We start from the raw sequence: 17,552 nt of genomic DNA on the forward strand, positions 1-17,552 counted from the left end.
AATACTGTTAGTAGCCATTCAAGTGAATGACTATGACAGATAATTTAAAATAATCACGAGAAAACATGTACAGTACAATTATCATTTTACGGTCGACAATCTGTCTATGGAAGGCAATGATATAAAATAGCTAGTATTTTTGCCTGTCTATTTAGGCCTATAAAACACCGAATTAAGATTTACTGCATAAACCTTGACATGGCGGGTTCTTTGCTTCCATTACAGTTAATCCCTATGTTTTAGTGTGTCATCCACCACAACAACATTGAACTCAACCCCATGTTCTTCTAGCTATCCAGGATCTCTATTCCCATACAGTAAATGTTATTTTGCTTAAAAGTTATACGGTGAAAATAATAAGATGAATAAATTAAAATATTAACAGTGATACAACGCTTTAAAGGTCATTAAAAAAATTATGTAAGGATATTTCCTTCACATGGTACAGGAAACACTTAATATAATAGGCTAGATGCCTAATGATTTATGAGAACAACTTTCAGTTGCATCATTTAATTTTTTTTTTTTTTTTTATTTTTTTTTTTAAACAAAGCCTGCACTATAGTATAACTAAACATTATCCTTCATTCAAAAAGAGGGATCTTTAAGAAGTTGGCTTAAATATGAAAAAGCCTGCCTATCACCAAGTGTACCCATTTATTTTTATATTTAAAATGAAAAGGGGAAAATAATCTGTGTGATTATAAAGAAGAATATTGAGTAAAAATGCTCATTTGGCATAAGGAAAAAAAGAAGATCATTTAAGTGATCAAATAAGGGGATGCTAGAAAAAGAAAATCGCATAATTACAAAGGTTAAAATATTAAGAGACGTAAAACTACAATAAAAAACAAAGTACAAGATTATGTGCCTTTAGCGATCATAGTACAAGTTGGGCAATGTAACGGTTTTGCAATACTGTATTTATATTTAATGCAAAGCATACATATATGTACCTAGTACAAAATTAATTACTCTGAACCACCCACAAATATTTCTTCTTCCATAGAAACAGGATGGCTTGTAGTGTGCAAAACGTTTGCCTAAGTTACCAATTGTGGAACCAACCAATTTTAGTCTGTCTTTTGACTAGGTCTGGCACACAAACATTTTAGGAATCATTTCATAGCATAACTCCACTTGTATGAAATCATGATAACACAAACAACATTTATATGGAGTAGAACTATTCCTTGTAACTCCTGAATGACAAAAATAATTGGCAGTGGCATTGGCAGTTCGCATGTCATAATACAAAATAAAATGAATGTACTCTACTAGTTTCAAGTAAACCAACACCTGCAGTGCTTGCGTTAAAAATTAGTTTTAAAACTACCAGAGGATGAACAAATCAAAATATATCATCTTTATTTTTCACTCTTTGCTTACACATAGGTTAACAGTACAGTAACCAATATATTACCGCAATATTTCAAGTGGTGAAATATAGGTATTAAAAATATTGTCAAAAAGGCCAGAAAACAGAAGCTCTATTGCTATCAAAGGGGTACCATCTACCGGCATACCCCGCATTAACGTACGCAATGGATCCAGAGCAAGTATGTAAAGCGAAAATGTACTTAAAGTGAAGCACTACCCTTTTCCCCACTTATCTATGCATGTACTGTACTGCAATCGTCATATATGTGCATAACTGATGTAAATAAGGCATTTGTAACAGGCTCTATAGTCTCCCTGCTTGTGCACATCTTCGGTACAGGTAGGGAGCTGGTATTGCTGTTCAGGACGTTCTGACAGGCGCATGCATGAGCTGTCATTTGCCTACTGGGCGATATGTCCTTACTCGCAAGTGTACTTACAGTGAGTGTCCTTAAACCGGGGTATGTCTAATGTTTTACCTATTTACATCGAGAGAAAAAAATGATTCAGAAGACCTTAAGATCACCGGGTCCATGGATGTGAAGGGTTCGTTTAATAGTTCAGTGAAATTACTGCAGCACATTTTTGCTCAATATTGAAGCTGTAAGTCACTGTAATCTTAACAGGCCCAACCATGCAGGGTGGTGACTAGAAAGGATTCATATTTGAAGACAGCAGACAGACCAAGATTTTCTGAAACACAACAATACATTCTACAGACATTTAAAAATTAGGACATTATAGTACACCCCAGGAATACCAGTTAACCATAGCATAAAAGTTGGTTTACTTGTCACGTTCAGGTACACAGTATCTAAAATAAACCGCCTTAAAAATATATGTTGTTACGACTGGTATAACAAACCACTTGACTATCAGAAGGCCCAGAAGCATTCAGCATCAAACGGCAACATAATGAAAATAACGAAGAATGATACCTTTCTAGAAATGTTGACTTTGTGCTTTATTGCCTCATCCATCTGCTTAGGTTTATCATGTGGCAAGCTTGGGCTGCCTGTAACCTGTGACTTTATCACGGTTTTATCGGATTCCACCACTTTAATCTCTTGATGTATATCTGTATTCTGGTGAATGTCCGAAGCACCTTGATGAGTAGTTTCTATCTTTTCCTCTTCAACACTGCACTTCGTACATATATATTCTTTGTCGTCGGCTTCCATTTGCTGTGCTTGAGAAAGGCTTAGACCAACACATTCTCCATGAAACCACTCATCACATTTTCCGCAACCCACCATAAACCTGCAAGCAAAATAGGTCATTATGTTGCTGATTAAAGACAATTTTCACATCATTTTAAAAAGTAATTACACCAATGGCTTTATGCGCTTTACAAAAGAAAATGTGTATATATATATATATATATATATATATATATATATATATATATATATATATATATATATATATATAGACAGAGGATTTAATTACTTTTGTTGTACACAAGGTCGCAGATGACTTAAGGTTGTTTGCTTGATCCAGACCAAAATTGCTGTTACTGTATGCATAGGAGTATTCCGTTTGAGAAGAAATGCCGACTGTGAAATATTTGTTATAAACCGAAGCGTGATGGCACACACAAAATATACATGCATATTTATTATAGAAAATGTGACTGAAGAAGAAATCAGTACAGACAACTGCAGATATTCACAGGTCTCATTCTCCAGGGAAACAATATGCTTGTTGAACAATTTGGCTACAGATTATACAAAAGTGAGGCAACATTTTTTTCCCCAGACATTTAAATTACATGTTTGCAGGAAGCAGGTGAATATAGAAACCAAAAAGCAGCAAAGCATACTCGAAGAACACATACGCAGCAACCAATATAGATTGTAAGCTCTTCAGGGCAGGGATTTGCTTTTGTTTGATTTTGCTGCGCTTAATGTATTATAATTCCCTGTACTGTATTCTTTGTGAAGTGCCGAGTACACTTTTGGCGCTATATAAATAAAGACATACAAATAAAGACATACAATATAGATGCCCAAAACACTATTGAACCCTCGATTACAGATGCTGATCCAAATAACCCTTAATCCAGTGCCAACAACAAAAAGAGAATACATTGTAATGTAGGACAGGTATGTTTCTGCCCCAAGTTTGTTCCCTTAACAAATAGCCTTTATGATGCTCAGTAAATTTGTGGCTTTTTTTCTAGGGTTTGCCACAATCAAAAAGAAAAAAAGAGGTGTGATCGTGTAATTGTTTAACAAGTGATCACATGGTCTGTTATCACATACGTGCACTAACGAGGACTGAGTTTTCACAATTTCAACAATGCCAAAAACCCGAATCTGAAATCATCATGACAGACTTTACAAGGATTTTATTGTGAGGACTACCTATGAAAAAAAGAAAATGTATTGCCAACTTAGTCACTTTCTTTTCCTGGAATCATATGGCAGTGGGCATCGTATGGGTTAACTCCATCCTTGGCTTGTGTAGGACAAGAAATTGAATTCTGCATTCTGTACTATAAAAAGGTTCCTCCTACTACCTACAGGTAGTCTTTGGTTTACAAAGATACAACCGAGACATCATTAACATACGGAGGACAAATATGTGCCCACTGACAAATGGTTCCAGGAAACGCAAACTTACAGTAAGTTAGAATACATTTTCTATTTTTCTGTTCCCCATAGCAATGGGCACCGTAGAGACCTACCCAAGCAATAATATAAAGAGGGGGGGGGGGGGGGGGCAAAATAAAGAATACCACCAGTATCAATAGCCACATTTATTTTTATACAACAGACTTAAGAACTTTATCTAAAGCTTGTGTCAGCTGAGGACTGAATGTTCAGATTTCTGCAGGAGACGCCTGTGCCTTGAATGCCCATGATTAGGCAATGGTCATTGATGAAGGGGCTTTTAGACAATGGCAGATCTTCCATTATCATAGGCTTTCCTTTTGTATGAGATGATTCATTTGGATATTGTCGCCTTGGATGCGGCTTGCCCAGTTCTACATCCATCTGGGAGGGTAAACCGCCTATCTGCGAGACTCTGTACTCTATGTTTTGAGGCAAGTTTTGAAACATCGAGATTTTGCAGTACTTTTTTATTTTCTGGCTTTGAGCAAAATGAGGGAATTATAATCTCCTGTTTAATATGAAATGAGGATATAACTGTAGGCAGGAACTGGTAATCTGGTCACATGACTATCTTCTCCTGGTGAATGGTATGGAACGGTTCCTTGCAAGATTGAGCCTGCAGTTCTATATTTCCATTTTTATTTTATTTTTTAATATGTTCTTGAAAGCTTCCAGTACTTTCTGAACGACCTTTAGTTTCAGTAGATTTGGTGATAAGTGGAGGTCTTTTGCTGATTAAGTTAATTGTACCACATGATCTCCCATCTGCGCTCACCCAACCTGAGCCACTGGCATCTGGTGACCGGTAAACAATGTTTTTGGTGTAATGTATGACCTCTTAATAGATTTTGGGCATTTTCCTATCCTCTTAATTCGTCTTTTGTTAAGTTTTATACACATTCACACACCGCGTGTCATATCCTTTGGATTTCCTTCCCACTGTTATAAAAAATGTAGTTGCAGAGGTCTCATGTAGCATTGCCCACTTTACTACATTCAGTGTTGAAGGGAACTTTCCAAGGAGTTTCATACAACCTGCCACAGAGTTCTTTTGTCTGAGCCGCAATCTCTTGGGCCTTTGCCTGGGGCAAACTAACTTCTCCTTCTGCCATATGAAATACTACTCCTACAAATTTTAATCAAGGTGTCCTTATTAGTTGGCTTGTTTTTGTGAACAATCCAGCCATCGTGTTGTAGAAAGGAAATTACTTCCTCTCTGTCTTTAAATACTTGATCTCTGTTCAAAGGTTTTACCAGCAGATCTAAGATAATGAGCATATTTCTATGCCAAGCTTCATTAATTCACCTTCATTAATTCTGCTATTAGGGGTGCTGGTATCTTTATGAAGTTTTTTGGCGACGTGGCTAAACTATACGGAAGAGATGTGTACTGGTAATTGCTAGGGATTTACTGAGAACCCAAGAAACCACTGAGGAGTTCTTGCTATTGGAATGTGCAATTAGGCATCCTTGAGGTCTACTGATCATCACAGAAGACAAACCTTACAATTTGATGTTGAGTTCAGTGAGATCATTTTGTACTTTTTCGTTTACGGGCAGGTATTCAGTTTCCTTAGGTCTAGAACTGCCCTGAATTCTGCTAATGCTTCTTACCAGAAACGTCCTGGCATAAATTCCTGTTTCTTTTTGTTCTTGAGGTAGTCATCACCTTTTCCTGTAGTAGGTCTCTTCAGACAATACTCATTTTCTTTGGTTTGTTCTTTTGTTTGAGGACGTCTTGATATTATAAAGATCTCCTTTCTTGGGAACCTTTTGAAATCCAGGTGGAACCATATTCAAGGATTGAAAGACCCACCTACCTTCTATTGATTAGTCCAAGCAGCTCTTAACTGGATTAATCTTCCTCCAACTGAAGACTGCTGGACGACTCCTTGATCTACATGCAAACTTCCCTCTGGCGAATGCAGCTCACCCTCCGTGAAAAATACTGCTTTGTCCACCTCTCTAAGATGTTTACCACGAAAATTGTTTCCGGAACGATATGACCTTGCTTCTCTATATTGTGTTCCTTCCAACAGATGAGACGAAGAATACAATCTTCTTGCACTCCTTTCACAAGGACAAGTACTTTTAACTATTGAGGCTTCAGATATAATTATATCCAATTTTTCTCAAAGAGAAATTCGCCCTCAGAGGATAATGTGCATAAATTGTTCTTTGCGCAGAGTCCACCATCCAGTGTGTCCAAGCCATTGGGCTCATCGTGCTGCCACTGAAAGTGCCATTGACCTTGCTGCTAATTTCAAGGCTTCCAGTCATCCTTCTGCAGTATAGTGGTCAGCCAGCTTGATCTTTGATAGAGCTCTCAGGATTCAAGCTCGCTTGACTCCTTTCTCGAATGCTTCCTCAATTGTTTGAGGTTTATATACACATGCCTCTTAATACAGGCATTGTACATACTGCAGTTTTGCAGCAAACTAAGGCTGCATCCAGACTGATTGCTTGAGCTTTGTGACATTAGGCGCAAATGTAGCTGGGGCGATTCCTTGCCTGTAAAAATGTGCTGTTGCGCGCGCGAGGTGGGGATGGGGGGTGTCCGACGTCACGGAGCTGGTTCGCTCACGTGACCCGGCCATCACACGGCAAAAACAATATAATTTGTCTCCTCAAGCTGCTCTCCAGATAACGCTCACGTGCGCGTGCACTATACACGATCACATTACCCATAATGTGTTTGGACGCGGCCCAAGACTTTCTTAAACAGGCATCCATCATCCTATCTATTGTGCCTTTGAAGAATATTGCGTCAATCGGCAGCCACGTTTTCCTCGCAATTCTAGAAATTGCTACATCGATCTTCGGAGGTACTTTCCAGAATTTCTCCTCTGTTAAAGTATATTTTGATTAACATCCTAGGGGTCAGTAATTTTCTATCAGGCTGCCCCCCAAATAGTTTATCTGTGCTCCGACTATTTTGAATATCCTCCGATTCCAGTGCCTCTCTCCTCACCTTCAATAGAGGTTCAACTAGCTCCAGATTTAATCAGATTCCTCTGTTAAAATATCCTGTTCTAAAGGTTCATAGCATTCTACCTCTGAAAAATGCTGGTACTGGATCTGATTTGTCTGATGAAGACTCTTTACCCAGGCTGGTTTGAGATCTTAATCTTTTCTGTGTTTGTTTACTCATTCGCTGTACTGCTGACTCCACACTGCGAATTACTGTATCCTTCATCCAGGCTAGGAAATTGTTAACCTGCTCGTTTGGATTTCCTGCTGCTGCTGCTTTAAGGCAGAGTTTCTTAGTTTCTAATGTAGGTTGATCATAAGGTGAACATACGCAAGATCTTTCTTTTTCTGATGCATCTTTCTCCATTGCCACTTTAGACGTTCCCTCTTCTGGCTGTCCCTCGGAACTGTGGTGACAAAAAAATACATTTAATCCTGCATAAGCACTCTCTTTCCATCGCTCCTTTAGCAATGGACTCACCCTGTTGAGTTGGGTAGCGATCCTTTGTTTGCAGCAGATATTCTCACAGTTCCCTCCAGCTGAACTGCACACTTATCTCTGTAGATATCCATTGTACCGAGTGACTCTTTAAATTTAAAGCCGTCCCTCTATTATGCCTCTGACGTCATTGTCAGGTCTTCAATCACAGCGCTGGAGGTCAGATGTGGACAGGAGCATGCCTGGGTGCTTACGTGGAAGCGTGTGCGCAATCAGACCCCATGGGACGCCAGTAGAGGCAGTGTCCTTGTCGAGTGGTCTTGCCGCTGCGTTCTGAGACGCGTCTGCGGTCTGCCCCAGTTGCAAAGGCCTCCAACAGCTGCAACCCAAGGTGCCGACATCAGAGCTGCAGGAGGAGAGAGGATGACAATCTCCTGTATTTAAAGGCACAAGCTATAGTATGGCGAGCCCTCTTAAAAAAATAAACTCCACTCCTAGCTGTAAGACAGGAAAAAGACTAATCTGTAGGTAGGAGGGGCCTTTTATGGCACTACCTGCAGAATTTAAATTCCCGTCCTACTCAAGCTAAGGATGGAGTTAACCTTACGGTTCCCAAAGCCATGGGTAACAGGGAAACTCTTATTTTTGAACCAGCACCTGAGAGCAAAATATGATTGTTAGGCGAATTATATTTTTGGTAATAAATAGATATGGTCACCTGTCAAGAATGCTACGATATTAAAAAAGATAATGTTCCATTAAATGATATGTAAGCATATGTAGTAAAAAAAAATTAATTAAATAATGTTTATAGTACAAGATTTTTGCTTGAGATCCTACTGATAGCATTTAAAAGAACAAAACCACCTCAAACATAATTTACTTATTTAACATATTTATAATTCAGTAGTAAATTCTGGACAGATTTCTTTGTGACAAAGTTTTCTCTTTATGAAAAAAAATATTGATACAAATTTTTATTTACGGAACTCATTGCCATTTTTGCGATTTCAAATCCGTACAACATTCTTTCCTTTGGCCAAATGGGAGTTCCATACTTGTAATTCTCAAAATGTAAATTCTGTGTTAATTAATATTGCATTTTCAGCAAGTCTTTTTTTATCTCAATTTTAAAACCTAGTAAGCATATCCTAGCAGAATGTGATGGGGTGCTTCAATTACTAACTTAATCATTACCCCGGAATAATATCACAAACACGAGATTAAAAATAAAATCAACTGTATATGAAGTTTGATAATATGAATTACAAGTAATTGTGCTATGATTTGTGATCTGGGTGTCTAATTAACATGCTGTGAGGATTTGTTCCCCATGCTGGAGAAGAGTTCAGCACCATTCAAATTACTGGAACCAACATCTTCTACATAGAAAACTGATTAAGGCCTTAAATGGGAGAGGTAATGGATGAGAGGAATTACAATAAGGATTCACATGCACAAGATTTTCCATTTTTTCGGTGAAATGTTTATATGTAAATATTAGATTAATAAAGCCTTTAACTACACAAAATAACTGCATAGCCTTTCACGATCTTTCACCAAAACTACCACAATTCTACTCCCATAGGAGTAAATCAAAAGCTACACGTTTGTTTACCATATGAAGTGCTGGTCCACTAGTAGCCATGTCACAACAAAACCTGATTTATTGAATGATTCGTACATTGATTTGTGACCATACATGACTAACATTACAGGTTAAAAAATGAACACGGTTTGGGGACATGCCCCATATTTGGTGGGCATGCCCAGAGATCCAGAGGTTCTGGACCAGGATCCAGAGTCTCTTGATCGAAACCCTAGGACTGGAGGTCCCCCTGGACCCCCTGACCTACGTGCTGGGAAGACCAATTGAAGACCTCCCCTGCCCCAGTGGCCAGACTGACCTCAGCAATCCTAACGGCCGCAAGGTGCTGTATAGCGGCGGCCTGGAAACAAATAAAAGCCCCCTCCAGAAGAACAGTCACACCCACTCCAGCCCCCGCTCCCTCTCTCTTCTCCCCCCCCCCTCCTCTCTTCATTCCCATGTCGTTCCCAACTATCCACCCGACGACCCTCGTTGTCCCCCATCTTTTTACTTCTAAAATAGGTAAAAAAAGGTTTATTGAGCGTCTCAAAGTACTTCACTGTCATGTGCCTATGACCTATAATCATTTAATATGCTGTGATTGTTATCTGTATTCTCTACATGTATGTACCATGCAAAATGCCAATAAAGGAAAAAAGAAAATTAAAAAAAAAAAAAAAATTTAATACGGTTTTAGGTTATATACCAAGGCGTGGAAATGTTCATTTATCTGTGCGGTTATAAAATTGTTCAGATCAAGGCTTTCCTCAATGCCAATTCTAAAACAGAATATGCCAAGCAAGAAAGACCTGTTGTATTGCTCGCTGTCGCCTGACATTAACAATTGTTGTTTTCATCAGACATACGCAAGTGTGTTTTTGTACAATAAGCTGCATTCAATATTAAATATAGCATGAAAGTGTTTGGTACCAAAGCGCATCACAGTTGGTCTACATTAAATTTGATCTATTTATCCTCCAAAGTCTACATTCTAAGGTACTGTATGTTACTATAAAATACATTTCCCCATTGTACAAGCCCATCTTATTTACCCTGAAAACAAAAGCTACGAGATTCCAAAAGCTTTGCACACTCATTTTATCTATGAAGAACCCAAATGTAGTTCCCCAATTTACATCACAAACTAAAACAAATACTGTATATCTTATTTATCCAAATGTCACAACATAACATGCACTCCAAAACATAAATAACCATCTAATTAATTTACTCTACATATGAAGTCATCATATTGATCTCTCTGAACCTCTACTGTTAGGACACACAAGCAAACCAAATGATAAGCAATTATTAAAAGGTGCAGTTCCCATGCATAATTATTATTTTATTTTTTTTAAATTGTCAAAGATTTGTTCCCATAATGAGCACAAAAGGGAGTCTGCTTTAACTCTACTCTCCAATTCCTGGACCACTTTTGGATTATTATTTTAAAAAAAAACTCAGAAGCAGAAATTAAGATGGCTGATAAGACCCTGCCATTGTGATATCACTGGACTTGAGAAGATCAGGATAAGGCAGTGTCTAAAATCTACATGGATAACAGCTCTGTGCTGCCCCGTGGAGCAGACCACATCCCAATAGACAGCGGAAGATGCAATGCGTAAACATCAACGCAAAAAAAAAAAAAGTATATAAAACAATTTAAATAAAATAAAAACAAATAGTAAAAAATATTTTTAAAAGTTAACACAAGTGTGTTAAATGTGACTATCTAAATCCCTGATATTCAACATGAGTTTTTTTTTTTTTTTTTTATTTCTTTGAAGGTAATATGACTGAAACTTGGGTATTGTCATCAATACATATCTAAACGCATATTAAAAGAAATAAAAACCTACCTATTACCATGAAGTTTTCTGCATGAGCAGCAATGTTTGGTGGGGTTCCATACATACTTATTATCACTCGGGGAGGTTACTTCCGCCCCCTCTCTTTTAACAGTAGGAATGTTATCTGGAATAAACAACGGAGGCTCATCAACAGACATGCTCTTACTGCTTTTTCTTTGGTGGGGTGGTATGGATTTTTTCAGTTTCGTTCTCTCTTCAAAATGGTCCATTGCGTCTTTTTGTTCGCCCACCTCTTTTCCTTGAGTGCTCATCTTCGAGGATACTGGCAAAGGATGTTTACTACATGGCTTTTCACTACCATGGGAGAAACTCCGGGCACGTGAACGCACAGGAGCCAATGTAGGGTGGTGGGATTCTTTTAAACTTCCTTGCATATCCTTTGATACATCATCTGGGTGGTGCTGTTTCTGTGGTGTCTCTGAATGTACTTGTGGTATTTTTTTTTCTACTGAATAAGTTTTATTTTTCATCTTGTTCTTTGAAGAAAATGTATCATCCTTTATAGCCGCAGTTTTTTTCCTCACTTTTACAATTTTTTTAAAACGTTGCCTTTCTTTCTCTCTCAGATGGACCTCACTTTCTATACAGTGACTTCTAGCTGTTTTTCCCCTGGCTTGTTGTGTTTTAGAATTTATATTGGCAGGTTTAGTAACAACCAGTTTTTCATGGGTACTGCTTGCTGATTGTGGACGTGATTTACCTGAATTTGATTTTAGTTTTTTTGGACCTTTTCTTTCGCGACTTGATGTGTTGCTACCTTCACCAACCTGTGACGTTTCCTGATCGGTTATCTGAACTTTTTCCTCACCTTGCAAGACTTCTTGGTCATGGAATTCTTTAACATAACTTTCTAAATCACCACTTTTTGTATCCAAAGCATTTTTAAAGTCTATACTTACAAGTTCAGAAGTATTCAAACATTTCCCTTTATGAATCTCTTCAACTGTGGCATCATCAGGATTCTCAATTACACTTTCAGGTTCCTCACTTTTAATTGAAGATTGTAGAGGTGTGTCAACTGCCAGGTTACATTCAACAGCCCCAGACAAAAGGGCAAGCTCCCGGTGAACCTTATCATAAATCACATCCGATTTTTTATCAGTGGAGAGGTCAGTTTCCGTATCATATACTACTTTTTCCATTGGCATTGTTAATACATTAGATGCATGACTATTTTCTCCTTCCGACTTAGTTTGTTCATTTTTAGTAATTTCCTTATCTTTTACTGTATCAGTATTTTTATTTGATAAAACAAGTGGATCTCCATGTCCAGTTTCAAATTCACAATCTTTTTTTTCAATCACAGAATCCAAGTTAGGTAAAAGACCACTCTTTATTTCATCAGAAGCCTCCTCTGCTTCCTGCTTTTGGGTAGTTTTCGGAACTCCATCTGTGGTCATGTCATCCTTGACTTGATTTGCTAATCTTGATGATCTTCTTGAATTTAGAGGAGAAATGTTTATTTGCTCTGTCTGATTGACTCTCTTGCTTCTTTTCACTTCATTCTCTTGCTCTGGCTCTGAGTGCAGAACATCTTCCTCCTCATTCACCTCGTCAGCTTGATCATCTTTTCTAGAAGATGTAGCTTTTTTTGGACTGGTGACTGGAACAGGATTAGAATGTGTTTCCATAGTACTTGGCCTCACGCATCTTGTAGTTTCTATTAAAAGTAAATAAAAATACAAAATTGAACATTGGCTTTATTTTCTATACAAATGAGCAGAAGACTTCAACGTTGCTATTCCATAGAAATAAACAAGTGTTCATAAGTGTTTTTGATTAAAAAAGTATGCTTTAATACTTAAGCCACATACCTCTACTTTTTTTACACCTAAACAACTTGAGTAAAAATACATCCTATATCAGGGGTGGACAACCTTTTTTCAGGAATGCCAATAAATGGGGGAAAAAATTTGGGGGTAGGCCATTGTATTACCCGCTCTCCCTCAACAACCTCATATCACTCACACAATTTCCCCCCTCCTTAGTAAGAATTATACCTTAGGGGGTGGGGGAAGGCATCCGGTCCCACAGCAGAGGGAAGACCAACTTCTGAGAGGGGCGAGAAGGTGGGATGGGGGAGCCATTCTAAATGCCACCCCAGTCCCATATATTCTATATTGGTGAACCTTAAGACAGCAGACTTTATGAGGTTTTCTAGTCGCCCTCATGAACACATTTAGGAAAAGCGAGTCAAGCAAGTAACTTATGGATTTGTGGTTACTTCTTAAAATTTTTTTTTTTTTAGAGATCTAGCATCAGAGGTTAACATGGTTACCCCAGTCTGCACTTCGCTCTGGGGAGACATCCATTTTGACATAATATTGGAACTGCTTATCTCTCTTGAATAAAGTATCGTATTTTAAAAACACAAACATCCCCTGAAAGGCTAAGTTGTATACAAAACTATGCACGCACAAAAAAAATGTTGATTAGCTCGGGCTATAGCTATGGGGAAAAAGACTTACATTAACTAGTAAGAAATGTTATAACAATGCAATGTAGACGTCGGAAATGGCATACAGTACATACCGGGAACATTAGTGCCGGTACTTCCGGGTATTTAAATCCAACGAGTCACATAGGACAATATGAACACCCAATAGATGATGCTGTGGCTTCCTATTGGCCTACTCATGAGGCAGGAAAACTTAAATCACCATTTTATTACCAGTGTTACGCCTACAGGCTTGCATCTCAGGAGTCCGAGCTGAAATTAATGCGTTTCAGCTCCAGATACCCAACCATGTAAAAGAAAAAGAGGGTTCAGGGTTAAAAAAAAATTAACTCAGCGGGTAAGAACACTGCTTTTGACACCAGTTCAAATGTCAGTGTTGGTTTCCCTTGTAACCTTCTCCCTGTGCCTTAGGCGCCACATTTAGATTGAAAACTCTTCTGGTCATGAAGTCAATGTGCTTGCATATTTTTATGCATAATGTTGTGTATATTGTCATCAATATACAGGTTTTTCTTTTTTTACTTTTTGTAAATAAAGGCACAATATGAAAATATAATAAACATGTTAAAACAGTACCTCTTAAATATTATTCAAAGATGAGTGCACAAAATACATGAACTCACTGAATCAAGGCCAGTTAACGCACCTGAACTAGCATCAATTTCCATTCAAGTCAACGGTAGCAGACGCCCAGTCGGGTGCATTTACCCGTACAGAACTTGATGAGTCTGGGGTCAACACTTACCCTGTGCTTTCAAACGTGGGGATTTTCTTAGTGACTTAACAGAAGGCTCATCCAATCTGTTCACATTCTTGTTCGAAAGAATGATGTCCTCTTCATCATTGGTGTCATTAACAGTTTCTTTAACTACACTCACATCCATTATATCATCAAGACCAACAACTGGAAAAAAAATAATAATTTTGCAAAATAAAAAAACAATTGCTTCTGTGCTCACATCACTGCAAATACAGTAAAATCACAGAATTACTAAAGATATTCTAGCCATGGAAGCCTCAGAATTGCTCGTGATGTCATTATTTCCCGGTTTGTTTGGGATCAGAAAATTAAATTGGTATCCTTTCCAGCAAATATTCTATATACACCGATGACATTTTTATAGAACACAAGGTATCATGTCAGAAGTAGATGTAGCATTAATCACAATATGACAAAATGAATAAGTTTAAAGTAAAAAGTTATACTACAATAAACAATAAGTATGATTTTGATAATTGCATTTCGCAAAAGATTTAAGAATGTTCATTTTATTTTAATAATTAGTTATCATTTATAGAGTATTGCAAATGTACTCCCAAATATAAATTTTGAAACAAAAGATAACCATGAAGTTAAAATTCTTAAAGAAAACGTCATATGTTCAGAAAATAACACAAAAAACTATTTTCAATTTAATATTAGTTTTGGAACACTTTATTTTATGCAAGTGACTATAAACTGTAAGAAAAAAAAAAAGAGTAGAACATTAAAACATTCCACTGCAAAAAAATAAGATTTTAAAATAATTTCTTATGTATGTTAAAAAATAAATAAAATAAAACATTTGACCACAAAATGCAGCTCACGTGTGGAGCTGAAAGATCGTGGTTGCCGAATAACTTATTTGAAAGCAAAATTGGCAATAACCTGCTTACTTACCAAAGTTGCGCCCCCACAATGCCTAGCAAAGCAAACGGCTGCCTTAAACAAAGGATATTGGGAATGTAAAATTATACAGGATATCATGTCACACACACTAGTCTTTCTGCATGGCTTCTCTGGGGCAAGTGTTTGTTTTGCCTTTGGAACCAACCTTCTGTATTCTATTAGCAAACACTCCAGTTATAGAATAAGGCTTCTACCTGGAATATTTTAATTAGGTTATTTATGCAGTAAAACTGTTATTCTTTCTATATTTCATCCCTCTGTGCCCTCCTTTTTCTTTGCCACTTTTGGTATCTCTCAGTGTGGATATCCCTGCTGTCACAGAGTTAACCTTGAAAGTCGTCTGGGCCAGCCCCTTTTTGGAAACACTGGCTTACCAGCTATTTTAAGCTACAGTTTCCTTACTACACAGATCTTTTTAGTCTTCCCAGCTGCCCACATACAGTACTATGAATACCAGACTACATAAAGCCTGATCCTCAACAATATTTTTCTTTGATTCAATATTTATTTCAATAATTCCTTCAATTATTTTAGTAGCAATACTGGAGTACACAATTAGTACTTAAAAGTTCACAAAATCACAAGTGTAATAAGAGAATTTAAAATATAAAATGTTCATAAGGACTCTGCAAATTTACCAAAGTACTACAGCAATTATCTTAAATAGTCACACCGACACTTACATTAATGCCAACACGTAACTTAATTTTCCACCCATCATGATACTCATCAAGTTCTAGAATAAAAAATGTATTTCTATTTTACAGAACCCTTTTAAAAGTCAGACCAATATATTAACATAGCAAACATGCCAACCTACGAATATGGAGAAGCCATCTCAAACTTGATCGCCCTATTAACGTCCTATTATAGAGGCCCCAATGAACCCGTGGTGTCAGCCCCTTGTAGTACTCAAAGGGTTAAATGGGCGTCAACACGTGAAAATGGGTCATTTTGGGGGGAACTGGGTGTACCTATAAAATTCAGTTTGAAGGACTTCACGATCGGCCTAAAATCGACAGCAGTTTCAAATAAAAAATAAAAAAATGCTCCTTTCGTGTACGTTATGTTCAGTTCCAAAAGAGATATTTACCAACTAGTATAGGCTAAAGCCGTGAAATTCCAGGCATTATTGAAATCCCAGCTCTCTGTGGTTAAAATTCCGGGCATTATCCATTCAGTAATGGGTAAGAATTTTTAGCACCTTGCCAAGTTTCTCAGCCAATCAGCTTTGAGTTCTCATACAGGATGTTTGTAGGGAGCGCAGATATATATGTGGAAAGAAAAACACAAGCAAAATAGTGCAAATATGCCTTTCTAAAAACTGGATATTCAATGAGTTGTTAGTAGAATCCAGAGAAATTTGTACTTACAAATTTCCCAAAGTACACAAAATGTATCTTCTATCCCAAAACAGCAGCTTTCCCCGAGATGTATATGTATATATAGGAGAAAAAAAACAAAAACAGGCGCACTCAGTGTAGTAAAGTTAACAAATTTATATATGGGACTGGGTAAAATATAAACTGCTCACTCACAAACTGAGAATATAAAATCGCATGTATGAGATATAAAATCAATCGCCAACATGTAGAGCAGGAACTCGATGGATCCTCCGGACAGACCACCGCATGCGTCACTGTGCAGAGGGAACACCGAAATGGTAATTCTTCCGAAGACCGGAGACAATCAGGTACCTCCTTGCGTTTCCAATGACTATCCTGTTGTAAAGGGCTTCCGGATCAGCGTCCCTGCTCTCAGTGCATGAGATTCGCAAAGGACTTCCGGGTCAGCCTAATCACTGACAATGCAGTCAGACGCCGTGTACCAAAGAGTCCCAACAGTACAGATGCCGTGTATTAAAGAGTCCCAACAATACAGATGAATCTCTCCGTTCTATCAGAGTGAAAAATTTAGCAGTATTAAAATATATATACTCCAAATAGAACACCCTACGCGTTTCGTCTTTACAGACTTCGTCAGGGGTTATATATGAGGTATATGGTTCACTCATATATATAGTCAGAATAGCCAATCACAGAAATAGAACTAATTAGTTAATAGATGACAGGTAGGTTGCATGGTCAGATAGAATATTAACTCATGTATATGCTGGTGGAAAATAGTAAGATTCGAACCACAGAATTGTAGACTAGCAAATTCACAAAGCCACCAGAAAACCAAGAAGTGATCTCCTTGAATACAAACAGACAGGGTACCTTTGGTGGTCACATATAACCCACACCTAGGAGCCCTACGCAAGATCGCCAGGGAACTACAACCCATCCTCCAGGAAGATACAAGACTGCAACAGGTCTTCCCTGAAGCACCTTAATTATCATACAGACAACCTCATAATCTCAAGAATATTATGGTGAGGAGTAAAGTATTCAGCAGTACAACTGAATGCGGGACAAAACCATGCCAGGACACAAGATGCAAAACCTGCGCAATGCTCTACACAGCGGACACAATACAAATACCACACAGGAATCGAGAATACAAAATCAGAGGAAGTTTCACCTGTTCCTCCAGCAATGTCGTGTACCTCATCATGTG

At 37.8% G+C, this 17,552-nt stretch overlaps 1 protein-coding gene across 5 annotated transcripts in view; it reads right to left on the reverse strand.

Moving 5' to 3' along the window:
* PHF3 (PHD finger protein 3) overlaps positions 1-17,552 on the reverse strand; it is a 79,503-nt gene that overhangs the window by 36,566 nt on the left and 25,385 nt on the right. For 2 of the 5 annotated variants that reach the window (XM_075598100.1, XM_075598099.1), the window contains exons 3-5: positions 14,070-14,228; positions 10,855-12,526; positions 2,319-2,640 (exon numbers count right to left, since the gene is read on the reverse strand). In XM_075598100.1, the coding sequence (XP_075454215.1) occupies positions 2,319-2,640; positions 10,855-12,526; positions 14,070-14,228 (2,153 nt within the window). Of the gene's footprint in view, positions 1-2,318; positions 2,641-10,854; positions 12,527-13,398; positions 13,826-14,069; positions 14,229-16,086; positions 16,108-17,552 lie in introns of those variants that run through there. The other 3 variants (XM_075598102.1, XM_075598103.1, XM_075598101.1) reach the window with 3 other exon arrangements.

This window comes from Ascaphus truei, chromosome 4, assembly GCF_040206685.1.
Source record: "Ascaphus truei isolate aAscTru1 chromosome 4, aAscTru1.hap1, whole genome shotgun sequence".
In the NCBI taxonomy this organism is placed as follows: Eukaryota; Metazoa; Chordata; class Amphibia; order Anura; family Ascaphidae; genus Ascaphus; species Ascaphus truei.